The sequence below is a fragment of the Rana temporaria genome, chromosome 1, assembly GCF_905171775.1.
Source record: "Rana temporaria chromosome 1, aRanTem1.1, whole genome shotgun sequence".
Taxonomy (NCBI): Eukaryota; Metazoa; Chordata; class Amphibia; order Anura; family Ranidae; genus Rana; species Rana temporaria.
This window is the reverse complement of record NC_053489.1, coordinates 531,071,793-531,088,312: the sequence shown is the minus strand read 5'-3', so window position 1 is coordinate 531,088,312 and position 16,520 is coordinate 531,071,793. Positions and strand designations below refer to the sequence as shown.

The following is a 16,520-nucleotide window of genomic DNA, read 5'->3' as shown; positions in this document are numbered from 1 at the left end:
TTCCAGAGCCAGCCAGATCCCTGTGTGCCCGAATGACTAGTCCTTGTGCATGCGCAGCACAGATCCAGTGCCGGCCCGATCCCTGTGTGCCCAGATGACTAGTCCTTGTGCATGCGCAGCTCAGCTTCCAGTGCCGGATCGATCCCTGTGTGCCCAGATGACTAGTCCTTGTGCATGCGCAGCTCAGCTTCCAGTGCCGGCCCGATCCCTGTGCACTGAGATGACTAGCCCTTGTGCATGCGCAGCTCAGCTTCCAGTGCCGGCCCGATCCCTGTGCACTGAGATGACTAGCCCTTGTGCATGCGCAGCCCAGCTTCCAGTGCTGGCCCAATCCATGTATGCCCGGATGACTAACCCTTGTCCATGCGCAGCCCGGCTTCCACCGCCAGCCCGATCCCTGTGTGTCCGGATGACTAACCCTTGTGCATGCGCAGCCCAGCTTTCAGTGCCAGCCCAATCCCAGTGTGTCCGGATGACTAACCCTTGTGCATGCGCAGCCCAGCTTCCAGTGCCGGCCCGATTCCTGTGCACTGAGATGACTAGCCCTTGTGCATGCGCAGCCCAACTTCCAGTGCTGGCCCAATCCATGTATGCCCGGATGACTAACCCTTGTCCATGCGCAGCCCGGCTTCCAGCGCCAGCCCGATCCCTGTGTGTCCGGATGACTAACCCTTGTGCATGCGCAGCCCAGCTTCCAGCGCCGGCTCGATCCCTGTGTGCCCGGATGACTAACCCTTGTCCATGCGCAGCCCGGCTTCCATCGCTGGCCCGATCCCTGTGCGCCTGGATGAATAGCTCTTGTCTATGCACAGCCCAGCTTCCAGTGCCGGCCCGATCCCTGTGTCCCTGGATGACTAGACCTTGTGCATGCGCAGCCCAGCTTCCAGCGCCGGCCCGATCCCTGTGTCCCTGGATGACTAGCCCTTGTGCATGCGCAGAAGTGATATCATCCTGTGCTGGCCTGGCCAATGAAGATGAACCAAAACTGGCACACAAAGATGATGGAGCCAGCAAGAAAAGGTGAATATAGCTCCTCCTGCTTTAAAACTGCCTATACAATATGCAATCAGATTGTACAATCTCAGCGAATCCTCCATAGATTTACCAAAACTATGTAATACAAGGACAACCCTGAACAATCCATTCAATTTGTATCCAATCCTTGCATTAGTTGGTGGTAGATCCAAAGATGATTGTACAATTGAATTGTATAGTGTATGGTCAATTTTAAATGGCATTAAAATGTAAAGGCTTATATGAGATTTTAGTGATTGGTATTAGATCTACTTTATTAGGACTGCTGGATCAGTTGTTTAAACCTCAGTCTCAGCAATACATAATGTTCCTATTAATGCTAGGAAGTGGAAGTAAACCCTTTTTTATCTTGTAGCTACATGTAAGACTATAATAATGCTTACCTATAGGTAAAGTAAATATCTCCTAAACTTGCACCGTTTAGGAGATAATCACACTGCATGCAGCCTGTGACATCACTGGTGCTTTGTCTGTGACCCCCGTGCGTCTGCGCAGGAGTGACGTCATTGCGGCGCAGCCTATCGGATGGCTGGAGGACGTGAACACAGAAGGAAGACAGGGTGATGATGGAAGCACCTTCAGCGGTGACAGCGTGCCGCTGGAGGGCTTTGTTCTAAGGTATGTATTTCATAATGTGCTAGCATGCTATACATACTAGCACATTATGCCATTGTCCTACAGGGTAAAAAAATGTGTTTTACTACCGCTTTAACACCTATGCCTTCAGTGCGTCCTGCGTTTGTGTGGGCATGGCAGCCTATTTACTTGATCTAGCTGCTGTACCTGCGGGAAACACAGGAAAAAGGTCCCTGCGTCTTTTTCAAATCGCAGTCGCAGGGAGATCGCATGGTGCTTTTGCATCGTACGGTTTCTCGCAACCAAAAACACGCTGCTTTTTTTCAGAAGCGTAAGGGGGTGTCTTCCAAAGAGCAGCTGGTTTTGGCGGTTGCAGGAACAACTGCAATTTACACGCTGTCCCACAACCAGCCGCACAAGTGTGAACCTAGCCCTTCTGAAGCACAAAAAAATTTGCTGACCGAAAGCTGGCCATAACTGAAGCGAATTCCGTCTGATTCTCGATGAAACGGCCAACATTCGCGCTCTGTCGACACTCCACCGACCCGTTCCAACGATCGTGCAATTAAAAAAACTGAAGGGATCAGATGAAAAATTGTCGGCCGGACAGCGCCTGCGTCCAATCAGATGCTGATTGCGCTGACTTTCGTTCTCCAGTAGTCTCGGTGGGAGATCCATCTATCTACACTGTTTAGTGTGGTTGGAGAATCTGTTCGATTTTTGTCGTTCACCCTGCCTGTGTATGGCCAGCTTTGCAATTACTTGTTCCCCTCCTTTGACCTAGATTGTATAAATATTGATAATTCCACATACTTATAGAGAAATAAACAGAAGCATTGTAAATATGTCAGCTTTAACCCCTTCGCTGCCACAGAGAAGAGTTGCTGGTGTGCCCTGTGGAATAGATGGAATTAGTGTGGATTACCTCGGGGAAGATTAATTTATGGATGCTCTCAGCTAAGGTGTGCAGGTAGACCCTGGTGCGGCTGCTCTTCCTCTGCGGAGGCTCCTCGGCGGCTCTTCTGTGCCGCACTACGCCGGACTCCTCGCTGCAGATCGGGGCTCCAGCTGCGGCAGTGGCCGGCACTTCATCGTCCTCCGGCGGCTGGCTCAGCATAGAGAAGGGACATTCTCCCGACAATTTCAGCTCCTTCAGCTTGGTGCAGAACATGTTGGAGCGCCGCTGTCAGCTCATGTGCCGCTCTCCGATCTCCTCCGATGTCTAACAGGTCCCGCACTTCATGCAAGTGTTCAGAGGAATGCTGTGTACAGAGGGCGGAGAGCGAGGAAGGGAAGGGAAAGGGAGGGAAGGGGGGGCTCCACACTGCATGAGGAGGACAGGACCACCCTCACCACTTCTCACAGGGAACTTCCACTGCTCTCACCTTCCTTGATTGTTATCTGTCTCCTTCCACTGCTCTCACCTTCCCCGACTGTCACCTTCCCTGGCTGTCACCTTCCCTGACTGTCACCTTCCCTGATTGTCATATGTCACCTTCCCTGGCTCTCACCTTCCCTGACTGTCACCTTCCACTGCTCTCACCTTCCCTGACTGTCACCTTCCACTGCTCTCACCTTCCCTGGCTGTCACCTTCCACTGCTCTCACCTTCCCTGACTGTCACCTTCCCTGACTGTCTCCTTCCACTGCTCTCACCTTCCCCGACTGTCACCTTCCCTGATTGTCATCTGTCACCTTCCCTGGCTCTCACCTTCCCTGACTGTCACCTTCCACTGCTCTCACCTTCCCTGACTGTCTCCTTCCACTGCTCTCACTTCCCTGACTGAAACCTTTCCTGATTGTCACCTTCCCTGGCTGTCTCCTTCCACTGCTCTCACCTTCCCTGACTGTCACCTTCCCTAATTGTCATCTATCACCTTTCCTGACTGTCACCTTGCCTGACTGTCACCATCCACTGCTCTCACCTTCCCTGACTTTCACTTCCCCTGTTACCTTCCACTGCTGTGACCTTCCCCGACTGTCACCTTCCCTGACTGTCAGCTTCCACTGCTCTCACCTTCCCTGCCTGTCATCTGTCACCTTCCCTGACTGTCACCTTCCACTGCTCTCACCTTCCCTGACTGTCACCTTCCCTGATTGCCATCTGTCACCTTCCCTGACTGTCACCTTCCACTGCTCTCACCTTCCCCGACTGTCACCTTCCCTGACTGTCATCTTCCACTGCTCTTACCTTCCCTGACTGTCACCTTCTCTGATTGTCATCTGTCACCTTCCCTGACTGTCACCTTCCTTGATTGTCATCAGTCACCTTCCCTGACTGTCACCTTCCACTGCCCTCACCTTCCCTGACTGTCACCTTCCTTGATTGTCATCTGTCACCTTCCCTGATTGTCATCTGTCACCTTCCCTGACTGTCATATGTCACCTTCCCTGATTGTCATCTGTCAACTTCCCTGACTGTCATTTGTTACCTTCACTGGCTATCAGCTGTCACTTTCCCTGACTCTCACCTTCCCTGACTGTCATTGTCACCTTTCCTGACTGTCACTTGTCACATGCCTGACTGTCATTTGTACATCCCTAACTGGCTCCCGTCAGGGCCGTCTGCCCTGGGGCCGCTTTGAGTTGCGGCTGCAGCGCTCCCCTTCCTCCCTATCTCCTCCTCCTCCTCCTGTGTATCACGGAGCTGGCTGGGTCTGTGTTCAGCGGCCGCGCTGTAACAATGACAGGCTCGTGTGATAGTAGATAGAATCAGTGTTCCGTCTATCACATGAGCCGGTCTAGAAGGGTGGAACCTTGTTACAGCGCGGCCGCCAAACACAGACCCAGCCAGCTTCGTGATACACAGGAGGAGATGCCCGCTGTGTGTGTTACCAGGCGATGGTGAGGCTGCATTCATGGGCACAGTGAGGCTGCAATGGTGGGCACAGTGAGGCTATATTCATGGGCACAGTGAGGATGCAATGGTGGGCACAGTGAGGCTGCATTCATGGGCACAGTGAGGCTGCAATGGTGGGCACAGTGATGAGAGATTCTTGTATGAGGGAGCAACTACTGAGCACCGAGGCTCTGATGAAAGAGGTTCGCCTCTGAAACGCGTAAGCCATAGATGTCGGTCTGATGCCATCTGATCCGTGTTGTTACCGTGGTCGCTGGGCGATACTGTATACCAGTTCAATTGTCTGATAAGCGCTGTCTTTCAACTCCGCATTCCTGGACACAGTGAGGCTGCATTTGACGGGCACAGTGAGGCTGCATTCATGGGCAAAGTAAAGCTGCATTTGATGGGCACAGTGAGGCTGCATTTATGGGCACAGTGAGGCTGCATTTATGGGCACAGTGAGGCTATAATGATGGGCACAATGAGGCTGCAATGGAGCGCACAGTGAGACTGCATTTGATTGGCACAGTGAGGCTGCATTTGATTGGCACAGTGAGGTTGCATTTGATGGGCACTGACTGCATTCACAGGGACAGTAGAGCTGCATTTGATGAGCACAGTGAGGCTGCATTTATGGGCACAGTGAGGCTGCATTGATGGGCACAGTGAGGCTGCATTGATGGGCAAAGTGAGGCTGCATTGATGGGCACAGTGAGGCTGCAATTGATGGGCACAGTGAGGCTGCATTTGATTGGCACAGTGAGGCTGCATTTGATTGGCACAGTGAGGTTGCATTTGATGGGCACTGATGAGGCTGCATTTGATGGGCACTGGTGAGGCTGCATTTGATGGGCACTGGTGAGGCTGCATTTGATGGGCACTGGTGAGGCTGCATTGAGCTTTTGTATCATGTCTGCAGTCTCTGAGGGAGTCTGGAGAGGAGTCAGGAGTGGGAGCACCGCCGGGTTGGGGGTCATGGGAGAAGTCAGATGAGTTTGGACTGTGGAGAGGAGACTTTATAGGATAAAACCAGAGCTACCGAGCTGGAGCCGACTGACTGAGCCCTGCATGGTGCACCTGAGAGGAGGTCAGTGACAGCGCCTCCAGTCCAGTCTGAGGGGGGGTCACTGATGTAAGGGGGGAGTGAATACGATAATGTAAGGGGGCACTGATAAAAAAAGTTTCCCCCTTATATCATTAACCCACCCCCCCCCCCCCCCTTTACCTTAGTGTATTCTTTCTGCGGAAGGTGCCCCCCCCCCCCCACCCAACGTTCTGAGTTCCTGGGATCCGCGTTGATGATTGACCACTTTTACCTGGAATTTGCTTTTATATATATAAAGCCCTATGTGATTTCATATCTGTCTTATCTATATATAATACACTCTTAAAATGTGCTTTAAAATACATGGTCTTCCCTTTCATGAACAAGAAAATGATGACGTTATGCTGTTGGACTGGTATAATAATACTATGGGGCTGGTATGATTTTTTTTCCAGGGGTGGATTTTATTCCCAGTCCGGCCCTGGCTCCCGTGAAATCTCATCCATTTCTATGTACCACTGCTAAGGCGCGGCATGGAAGCAGACAGTGACCACATTTTCTGCAATGCACTGCAACCTACTGTACCTCAAAGCAGAGTTGCGATGAAAACAAGGCTCCTAGGAAAAAGCATTTGTCTATGTGCCCATGCAGTGACCAATCAGGTGCAGCAAAATTCCAGTCTCTGCAAATTGTTTGAACGAGCCCTAAATGTGCGTTGTTTCTCATACTGACCAATCAGGTTTGGGATATAATTGTAAGACTGAGGCCTCGTACACACGGCCGAGGAACTCGACGTGCCAAACACATCGAGTTCCTCGGCGAGTTCAGCCCTGAAGCCGCCGAGGAGCTCGGCGGGCCGAGTTCTCCCATAGAACAACGAGAAAATAGAGAACATGTTCTCTATTTTCTCGACGAGTTCCTCGGCGGCTCCATCGGGCCGAAAGTGTACACACGACAGAGTTTCTCGGCAGAATCCGGCTCTGACCAAGTTTCTCGCTGAATTCTGCCGAGAAACTCTGTCGTGTGTACGGGGCCTCAGGACTTGATATTCTTCACTAGAGCCAGTAGACACACAACCTCTGCCACCCAAAACAACACTGCTCCATTGCTTATCGCTGTTACATTGTCTTGTTTCCAGGTCATAACATGGTACACTGGGACCATGGAGAACAAATGTAGCCACCGTCTAATAGGAAGTGAGATCACAGCAGCAAAACACAGGAATTTGGAAAAGGCTGAGAGCTACAGAAGGTACTTTTTTGAGTTAGGAATACATATTTGAATATAGGGATGCGCCAATACGTTTTTGTGCGAGTATCGGTACTCACCCAAATGCTCCCGATACCGAAACGGATACTTTGCGGTGTATGTATTGTGAGTTCTAACATTTCTAAATTGTGCACTAGATGGTGCCCCCCCCCTGGCGGAAGAGAACCAGACGGCGGTGAAGACCGACACCCCCCCCCCGCCAAAGACGTTGAAGAAGCCCGAGAGGGGGGCCGCTGTAAAAGAGCTAAAGAAGAAAGCGCCCCCCGGCGGAAGAGAACCAGACGGTGGTGAAGACCGACCCCCCCCCACCCCCGCCGAAGACGTCGAAGAAGCCCGAGAGGGGGCCGCTGTAAAAGAGCTAAAGAAGAAAGCCCCCCCCCGGCGGAAGAGAACCAGACATCGGTGAAGACCGACACCCCCCACCCCAAGACGTTGAAGAAGGAGGTCCCCCCTCTTAAAAGAGCTAAAGAACAGAGGGGGGCCCCAGAGCTGACTAATAAATGACTTTAAAAACCCTGTGTTGTGTTTTTTTTTCTTGTACACTTTGCCTCCAGGTGAATCGGTCGGGGTACGATGTACCCCATATTCATTCACCTAGGGTGAGGGGCCGGTACATGGGGGCCCCCTTATTAACGGGGGCTCCCAGATTCCGATAAGCCCCCCACCCGCAGACCCCGACAACCAACGGCCAGGGTTGTCGGGAAGAGGCCCTGTCCTTATCAACATGGGGACAGGGTGCTCTGGGGTGGGGGGGCCGCAGTGCGCCCCCCTGCCCCAGAGCACCCAACCCCCCCATGTTGAGGGCATGCGGCCTGGTACGACTCAGGAGGGGGGGGGCGCTCACTCGTCCCCACTCCTTTCCTGACCGGCCGGGCGGCGTGCTTTGGATACGGGTCTGGGACCCCCACTCCGGTTTTTCGGCGTAGGGGGATTCTCCTTACAATCCATACCAGACCTTAGGGCCTGGTATGCACCTGGGGGGGGGGAACCCATGCCGGTTTTTTATTTAAAATTTGGTGTGGAGTTCCCCCTCATGATTCATACCTTTTACCGCTTTTTCTATTTCAGCGAGTGCGAGATGTCAGCACCCTGTCGCCGAGAATCAGCGCGATGCTGTCGTGCTGGAAACACATTCTCGGTGACAGGTATAGAACTTGAATACATATTTTTTTAAACCAGGGTTTAGTGTCATGTTAGGGATGTTGTGGGTAATGTGTGCTATAATTTCCTAACTAGTATGTCTATTTATGTGATTATATTTTTAACATCAACCAGGAAAATGCATCATAGGTTTTGTTTTAGTATAGTTTTTTTTCAGTATCACTATTGTCATGGTGTTCGTTTTCAGCATCTGAAAATAGTTTTGTTTTATTTTGCTCCTGGAGTTTATTACTGTTAAAAGTAACACTTTTTTATGTGTGATACATATCACATAATCACACCTGAAAAAATAAAATATCATTCTTGCAAAATTAGTAGGTACTTGATCCTTAAAATGGGTGTAAACCCACTGGGCCATATTCTGAGTAAAGTTACGATGGAGTAACTCAGGATACTCCATCGTAACTCCCTTTTTTGACCCGTGTATCTATGCTCCTGATTCTCAGAATCAGTTTTGCATAGATACACTTAAGATCCGCCATCTGTAAGTCACTTACACTGGCGGATCTTAAATGCAATGACGCCGGCCGCCGCTAGATGGCATTTAAGTGAAGGAGTCATTTGCGTATGCAAATGATCCTTCTACGCCGATTCACGAACGAGTTCGCGTCGCGTAACCGTCGCTAACGTCGTTTGCGTAAGCGGAAACTTACCCCTGCTATATGAGGGGTAAGTTTCCGCAAGTCTCGCGTAGGCCATGTTACGGATGGCGTCGGGTCCCCGTCGTGTTTTTTCGTCGGATACGTCGTTTACGTAAGTCGTTCTTGAATACGACTTTACGTCAATGACGCACACGTCGGCGTCATTGACGTTTTCCGCCGAGAACTGGAGCATGCGCACTGGGCTTTTTGCAGCCCGGCGCATGCCCAGTTCTTCTGTATCGGGGGCGCGCTTCATTTGAATAGAAGCCGCCCCCTTGGAGATCCGCCAGGCTACGCCGGGACACTTACACTCCGCTGTCCCAACTTATGGAGCAAGTGGTTGGGGAATACAACACCTGCTCCAGTAAGTTGGGACAGCGGAGTGTAAGTGCCCTAAGCGAAGCTGGCGGAGATTTACTCAGAATATGGCCCACTGTCATCAATTCTAAACTACTGCCATAGTGCTGATCTATAAGGATATACATGCCTCCTGCATGTATCCTTACCTGTCAAATGTCTCCAGTTTAGGTGTTTGAAGACCCCCAAAACTGCAGATTCAGTGGGCGGGTCGGTTTTTCAGCACTCGGTGGGCGGAGTTGTGACGCCAGCAAACTCCCCACCCACCTCTACACTCCCCTTGGCCGGAGCGTGCAGGAGAGGCAGAGCGCCAGGGGCGTCGTTAGGCCCGGGCTTGGGGGGCTGGAGCCCCGAATGGGACCCCAAAATGCCCAGAGTCTATTGAACGATGCATTGTATTGTTGGCCCTGAGCGCCGAGGCCGGGACAGATCTGATCGCAGCTGGGGCCGAGTTCGGCCAAGTGCGGCTGGGGCTGAGTGTGGCTGAGTTCGGCCGAGTGCGTCCAAGTTCGGCCGAGTGCGGCTGGGGCCGAGTGTGGTCAAGTTCGGCCGACTGCGGCTGGGGCCGAGTCCCACCTTCTGGAGCCTGCAGCGCCAATGCCATGGGACGTGTGACATGCGTCCATCGTAGCCTGCAGAGTCTCCAGAAGGTGGGAATTTCAAATGCAGATGCCAAACAATATCCCTGCTCGGGCGGGCGGCTCTCCTCCCTCTCCTCCTCGGCTCGGCAGCTCCTCTCCTCCTCGGCATGGCAGCTCCTCTCCTCCTCCTCGGCATGGCAGCTCCTCTCCTCCTCCTCGGCATGGCAGCTCCTCTCCTCCTCTGCAGCTCCTCTCCTCCTCGGCTCGGCAGCTCCTCTCCTCTCTGACAGTGACGAGTGACTGACTGCCTGTTCCCTGCTGTGACCGCACACCACAGCTGAGCTCAGGTAAGTCAGTGTGTGTATCTATGCCATTGTCAGTAGGTCAGTGTGTGTTAAGGTCATGCAGGTCACTAGTCAGTGTATGTAGGTCAGATAGGTCAGTGTAGGTATGTCAGTGTAGGTAGGTCAGTGTAGGTATGTCAGTGTAGGTAGGTCAGTGCAGGTATGTCAGTGCAGGTAGGTCAGTGCAGGTAGGTCTCCATTCATCTTCAATGCAGAGAAAAGGACTGGGGAATGTGTCCTCTGTCCCTTTCTCAGTCTCAAAGGGGAGATGTCAGGGGTCTCGGTTTAGACCCCTGACATGTCACCAAAGCCCCCAACAGGGCTGATAAAAACAATATATAAAGATAAAAAAAATTGTTAAAAAAAAAACACTGATACCACAACCACCTCCCCCCCAATGCTCTACTGACACCAACACCGACCACAACCCTACTGACATTGACACCAACCACTGCCCTACTGATACCAACCAATGCCCTACTGACACCGACCACTGACACTGACCACTGACACCGACCACTGCCCTACTGACACCGACCACTGCCCTACTGACACTGATCACTGCCCTACTGACACCGACCACTGCTCTAGTGACACAGACACCGACCACTGCCCTACTGACATTGACACCAACCACTGCCCTACTGACACCGACCACTGACCACTGCCCTACTGACACCGACTACTGACACCGACCACTGCTCTACTGAAACCATCCACTGTCCTACTGACACCATCCACTGCCCTACTCACACCGTCCACTGCTCTGCTGACACCGTCCAATGTCCTACTGCCACTGTCCTACTGACACCGACCACTGTCCTACTGACACCGTCCACTGCTCTACTGACACCGTCCACTGTCCTACTGACAACGTCCACTGTCCTACTGACACTATCCACTGGTGTCCACCATAGGTACCCTGGACACCAAGCGTTGCACACTTGTAGAGGAGGACTATGGCTACATGTGGTAGAAATTTGGGAACTGAGGGGCCTACGGCTGGCCGGTAACGGCTCCCCAAATGGACCGGTAAAACTACTATTTGACACTGGCCTCAAAGGGGTAGGTTGGTCAGCTTGGGAACGAATATCTCGGGCCCCGTTGACGCTAAGGGCCCCATGGCAGAGGAGACTCTATGCTACCTACATGCAAAGTTTGGGGTCCTGCGGACCTACGGCTGCCCGGTACTGTGAGTGTTTTGACTCAGCTTGAGCGCATTTGGGGCCCCATATTTCGAGGCCCCTTGATCCCACGGATACCCATATCCAAAGCTGGTGTTCCTAGCATAAACGGTTCATAAAATGTAATTCTCTGCTGCAGAAAATAGCTTGACTTTTTTAGGTTGGAGTTTTTTCCAGAAATTATATTTTGGGACCCATTGGGTCTAGAGACCCCTAATTAGATAGAAGGGGCATTCAAACCCTTAACTACCAAGTTTGAAGTTCAGATAACTTATGGTTCCGGAGATATTAACGGAAACCCCCCGACAAACTGAAAATTTCATACTTTCACTTTGTACACATGATGTGCCTGTCACAAGCTAGTGCATGTGATATGTAAATCACCTGTCACTCACAGTAAGGCGGAGGAAAGGACAAAATTTTCTCTGTTTGTCCATTTTATCTCACTTTACAAAGAAAAGAGGATTGCTCAGCGCTGGATTAACTCTTTGTGACAAGACTGGGCACAGATAATAGGATATCTTTTACTCTACATTGTGTCAGCAAAAAAAGTTTTTTCGAAATTACATCCACTTTAACAACTTGCTGGCCATGTAAACCATATGTGTAGCAGCAAAGAGGGTGAGGTTAAACACCCACACTCAGCACGTACAGGTGTATCTCATAAAATTTGAAAAACATCAAAAATCATTTATTTCATTAATTCATTTCAAAAAGTGAAACTTATACAGTATATTTTATGTAGATGCGTTACACACAGAGTGATATATTTCAAGCATTTCCTTCTTTTAATTTTGATGATTATGGCTTACAGCTAGTAAAATCCCAAAATTCAGTATTTCAAAAAATTTGAATATTACAGAAGACCAATAAAAAAAATAATTTTAAATACAGAAATGTTGGCTTACCGAAAAGTATGTCCATATACATTACAGTATACTATGCAATACTTGGCCTCTTTTTGCATGAATTACTACATCAATGTGGTCTGGCATTGAGGCACCTGTGGCACTGCTGAGGTGTTATGGAAAACCAAGTAAGAAGCTGAAATGAGGGGAGAGAAGAGCTGCAGACATGCACAGCACGGTTTAGAATAAGGGATCAAGTAAGTTAAAGGGTGAGGGGGGATACTGATGCCTGAACATTTTTTACCTTAGCCAGTTAAGCCCCAGACCTTTAGGCAGCTAAATGCCCAAGCCAGGTTTTGCGATTCGGCACTGCGTCACTTTAACAGCCAATTGCGCGGTTGTGCGACGTGGCTCCCAAACAAAATTGGCGTCCTTTTTTCCCCACAAATAGAGCTTTCTTTTGGTGGTATTTGATCACCTCTGCGGTTTTTATTTTTTGCGCTATAAACAAAAATAGAGCGACAATTTTGAAAAAAATTCAATATTTTTAACTTTTTGCTGTAAAAAATATCCCCCAAAAACATATATACATTTTTTTTCCTCAGTTTAGGCCGATATGTATTCTTCTACATATTTTTGGTAAAAAAAATCGCAATAAGCGTTTATCGATTGGTTTGCGCAAAATTTATAGCGTTTACAAAATAGGGGATATTTTTATTGCATTTTTATTATTTTTTTTACTACTAATGGCGGTGATTAGCGATTTTTTTCGTGACTGCGACATTATGGCGGACACTTCGGACAATTTTGACACATTTTTGGGACCATTGTCATTTTCACAGCAAAAAATGCATTTAAATTGCATTCTTTATTGTGAAAATGACAGTTGCAGTTTGGGAGTTAACCACAGGGGGCGCTGAAGGAGTTAGGCTTCACCTAGTGTGTGTTTACAACTGTAGGGGGGTGTGGCTGTAGGAGTGATATCATCGATTGTGTCTCCCTATAAAGGGGATGACACGATCGATGCAGCCGCCACAGTGAAGCACGGGGAAGACGTGTTTACACGCGGCTCTCCCCGTTCTTCAGCTCCGGGGACCGATCGCGGGACCCCAGCGGCGATCGGGTCCGCTGGTCCCGCAGTCCCGGTCCCAGGGGTTCGGACCGGGTCGGGGTTCGGACCCGCGGCCCACGGCTGGGTAGATGTACAGGACGTGCCGGTACGTCCATCTGCCCAGCCGTGCCATTCTGTGGATGTATATCTACAGGCGGCGGTCCTTAAGTGGTTAGTGCAAAATATTAGGGCTTTAGAACAACTTTAAAATTGTTTACTTTCCTCTGAAGGGATGTGCTGGAGAGAGTCCAAAGAAGGGCAACGAAACGAATAAAGACCTCAATTTCGAGGAATGGCTGCAAACACTAAATTTTATTCTCGCTGGAGAGAAGACGCTTGAGAGGGGACATGATAACGATCTACAAATAGCTCAATGGGGATCCCAGCATAGGAAATAAACTATTCAGTCCTAGAGAGTGTAAAATTACATGGTCACACAATGAGACTGGAGGAGAAGCGGTTTAACCTTAAACTGCGTAGGGGGGTTCTTCACTGTTACGGCAATAAGGATGTGGAACTCTCTCCCACAATTGGTGGTGGATGCAGGGAGTATGGATATCTTTAAAGTGGTTGTAAACTCTTACAATCCACTTTTTGCTACAGGTAAGCCTATATAAAGGGTTACCTGTAGCTGCCATGGATATCTCCTATACCTGCATGGTTTAGGAGATATGCTTTGTATATCCCCTGTATATCCCTGTATCCCCCCCTGTATGTGCCGTTGCTTCAGTGAGTGTGCCGTTACCAGCAGCTCCCATGCGCATTGCGGCTTCGATCTCAGATGAGTATTACATAATGAGCTAGTATGCTATGGGTATGTGAACATTCCCAGCATTGTTGCAGGGCTTCCCAAAATGAAGCCGTATCCCCTATAAATAAACAATTGCCTGACTTTCCCCCTAGAAGACAGAACAAAAAGAAAGTAGGGAACCTGATTAGTTTAACTAGGAATCTAAGAATAGGTGGGGCATCTAGGGGTAGAAAGTGAGAAATTCTCACTAGATGGAAACAATGTGAGACTTAGTCCACACCTTAAAGCAGAGTTCGAGCCTTTTTTTATGTTTATTAAAAGTCAGCAGCTACAAAAGGCATAGCTGCTGGCTTTTAATAAACATTTACCTGATCCACTGTCCAGCGATGCGACGCCCGGAGCTCCGCTACTCTCCTCCCCTCTCCACCGGCACCTCCATCCTAACTGTGGGCACCCGGCCATGACAGCTTTCGGCTTCATGGCCGGGCACTCACTGCACATGCACGAGCGGCGCTGCGCTACCTGATAGGACAGGCGATCGCATGGGACCTGTCACGTGTCCCAGGCGATCGCCTACAGGGAGGGGCCGCCGTAGGCTATATGACGTATCGCCTAAGCAGTCCCTGGGCGGAAGGAGGAAGTGGGACAGGAAGTCCCACTCCTCCTGAAGCCCCCACTCCCCCCCCCCCCAAAAAAAATGACATGCCAAATGTGGCATGTAAGGGGGCGAGGAGTGGTTTAAGCAAACGTTCCACTTTTGGGTGGAACTCCGCTTTAAGGAACACAGTCCCTGGCATTACAGGTTACGAAATGCAGTCCCTGGCATGCAAACAAAAGAAATAACAGTGTTACACAGATAACAAAACAATTAAAGTGACATAGTCAAAATACTTTTAAACATTGAACACAAACTTAGACATCGCTTTGAAAACAACTGGTTTCCTATAGCACACTGGTCTGTGTATTTGACATGGTTATACTAACCGTGAAAAAGAGTATGAAGATCCCTAAAAAACAATTGTTTCCTGTATATCTCCAAGAAATGCATTCAGTTATTTTCAAAGATCAGAGCCTACGCTGAAATTGTGTTGGCTACAGGCTTTGTAATTCTTAAGAGAGTGGAGCACTTGTGACTTTCTACTGTATATTATAGCAATAAAAACCTGGCAGGGTTATAATTTTTTCCTAATCAATCAAAACATGAAAAAAAAAAAAAGAGTTTGGCTTTCAGATGCCAATTAAATCAAAAAGCATTGTAGCCGGTGACAGCTATGTTGTTCAGAAGCTACAGAAGTTGGATTTGGCCGACACAGACTAAAATATTTCTGTAACATAGACAGTGTATTCAAACACATTATTCACTTTACTTATTTATTATACTGCTTTGTATTTTACCCCTTTAATATTATTGCACATTCACATGAACAGGCAACTTCAGAACACTTTGCCGCGTACACACGATCGGTTCGTCTAATGAAAAAGGTCTGATGGACCGTTTTCATCAGACGAACCGATCTTGTGTGGACCCCATCGTTTTTTTTTCCCATCGGTGAAAAAACTTAGAACCTGTATTAAAATGATCTTAACAAATAGAAAAAAACGATCGTCTGTGGGCACGTCCATCGGTTAAAAATCAACGCATGCTCGGAATCAAGGCGACGCTCGGAAGCATTGAACTTCATTTTTCTCAGCACGTCGTTGTGTTTTACGTCACCGCGTTCTGACACGATCGTTTTTTTAACTGATGGTGTGTAGGCAAGACTAATGAAAGTCAGCTTCATCGGATATCTGATGAAAAAATCCATCAGACCGTTTCCATCGGATGAACCGATCGTGTGTACAGGGCATAACAGAGCACTTTTCCAACAGAAGAAGGAGTGATAAATCCTTGCAATTGAATAAAGTGTGAAGCACCCGGTGTTGAGTCATGATGTCCATCATTTGTATGCCTCTGGGAAGTACATACTTCTCATTTATCAGACAGATATGGAACAGAATAGCAAAAAGCTAAATTCCTGCATTAATCAGTAAATGGATTTTGAATGCTGTGCCATGTTGATGTCATTATTCCCGGCTGTTGGCTCCTGAAACCCTTACTCTGTCTTGCCTTTCTGTGCAAAGGACCAAATCAGCCACCTGTTTGTTTGTTTAGTTAGTATGCATTAGGATGATTCATAAACTTACATTTAATAAATAAACATTGCATTAATGACCTGGCTGTGCAAATAATCTGAAGGTATTTTGGTTTACATCACATTAATGCAAATTTCATAATGCATAGCATTCTATCCTAAAAGGTAGCAAAGATAAAATAATGTGCAGCTCTAAGGGTGCATTCACACCACGATTTTGTCATCCTACTTTTACTCACGATTTTAGGTTTTAAATCGTCCAAATCTGTATGGCAAAACGTATCCATTCACTGCCATTCATTAATTTAGGTCCCCAAGTGCATCCGATTTGATCCGCATACGATTTGATACGATTTAAAATCGTATCAAAAAACGTGTTTGACCACATTTTTTGGTCCGGATTTGAAGTTGTATTGAAATCGTGTCCGATTTTGTGTTAAAATCGTGTCCATTTTTTTTCTCTGGTGGTACATCTAAATCGTACTAAATCAGATGACTGATCCGATTACATACGATTTTGTCAGATACGATTCCATCCGATTTAACGGTCCGTTTATCGGATGTTAAAATCGTGATGTGAACCTAGCCTTACCAATTAATAAAACAAAGCAAACTGCTGTCATATATACAACTACTCAAGCTGT

At 48.7% G+C, this 16,520-nt stretch overlaps 1 protein-coding gene across 1 annotated transcript in view; it reads right to left on the bottom strand.

Annotated features, from left to right (window-relative positions):
* The window catches only part of GUCY1A1 (guanylate cyclase 1 soluble subunit alpha 1), a 71,981-nt gene extending 69,081 nt beyond the window's left edge, over positions 1 to 2,900 (bottom strand). Inside the window, exon 1 of the mRNA XM_040332149.1 lies at positions 2,537 to 2,900. Coding sequence (XP_040188083.1) covers positions 2,537 to 2,782 — 246 coding nt within the window. The 5' untranslated portion in view covers positions 2,783 to 2,900. The remainder of the gene's footprint in view (positions 1 to 2,536) is intronic.
* Between the last annotated feature and the right edge of the window lie 13,620 nt (positions 2,901 to 16,520).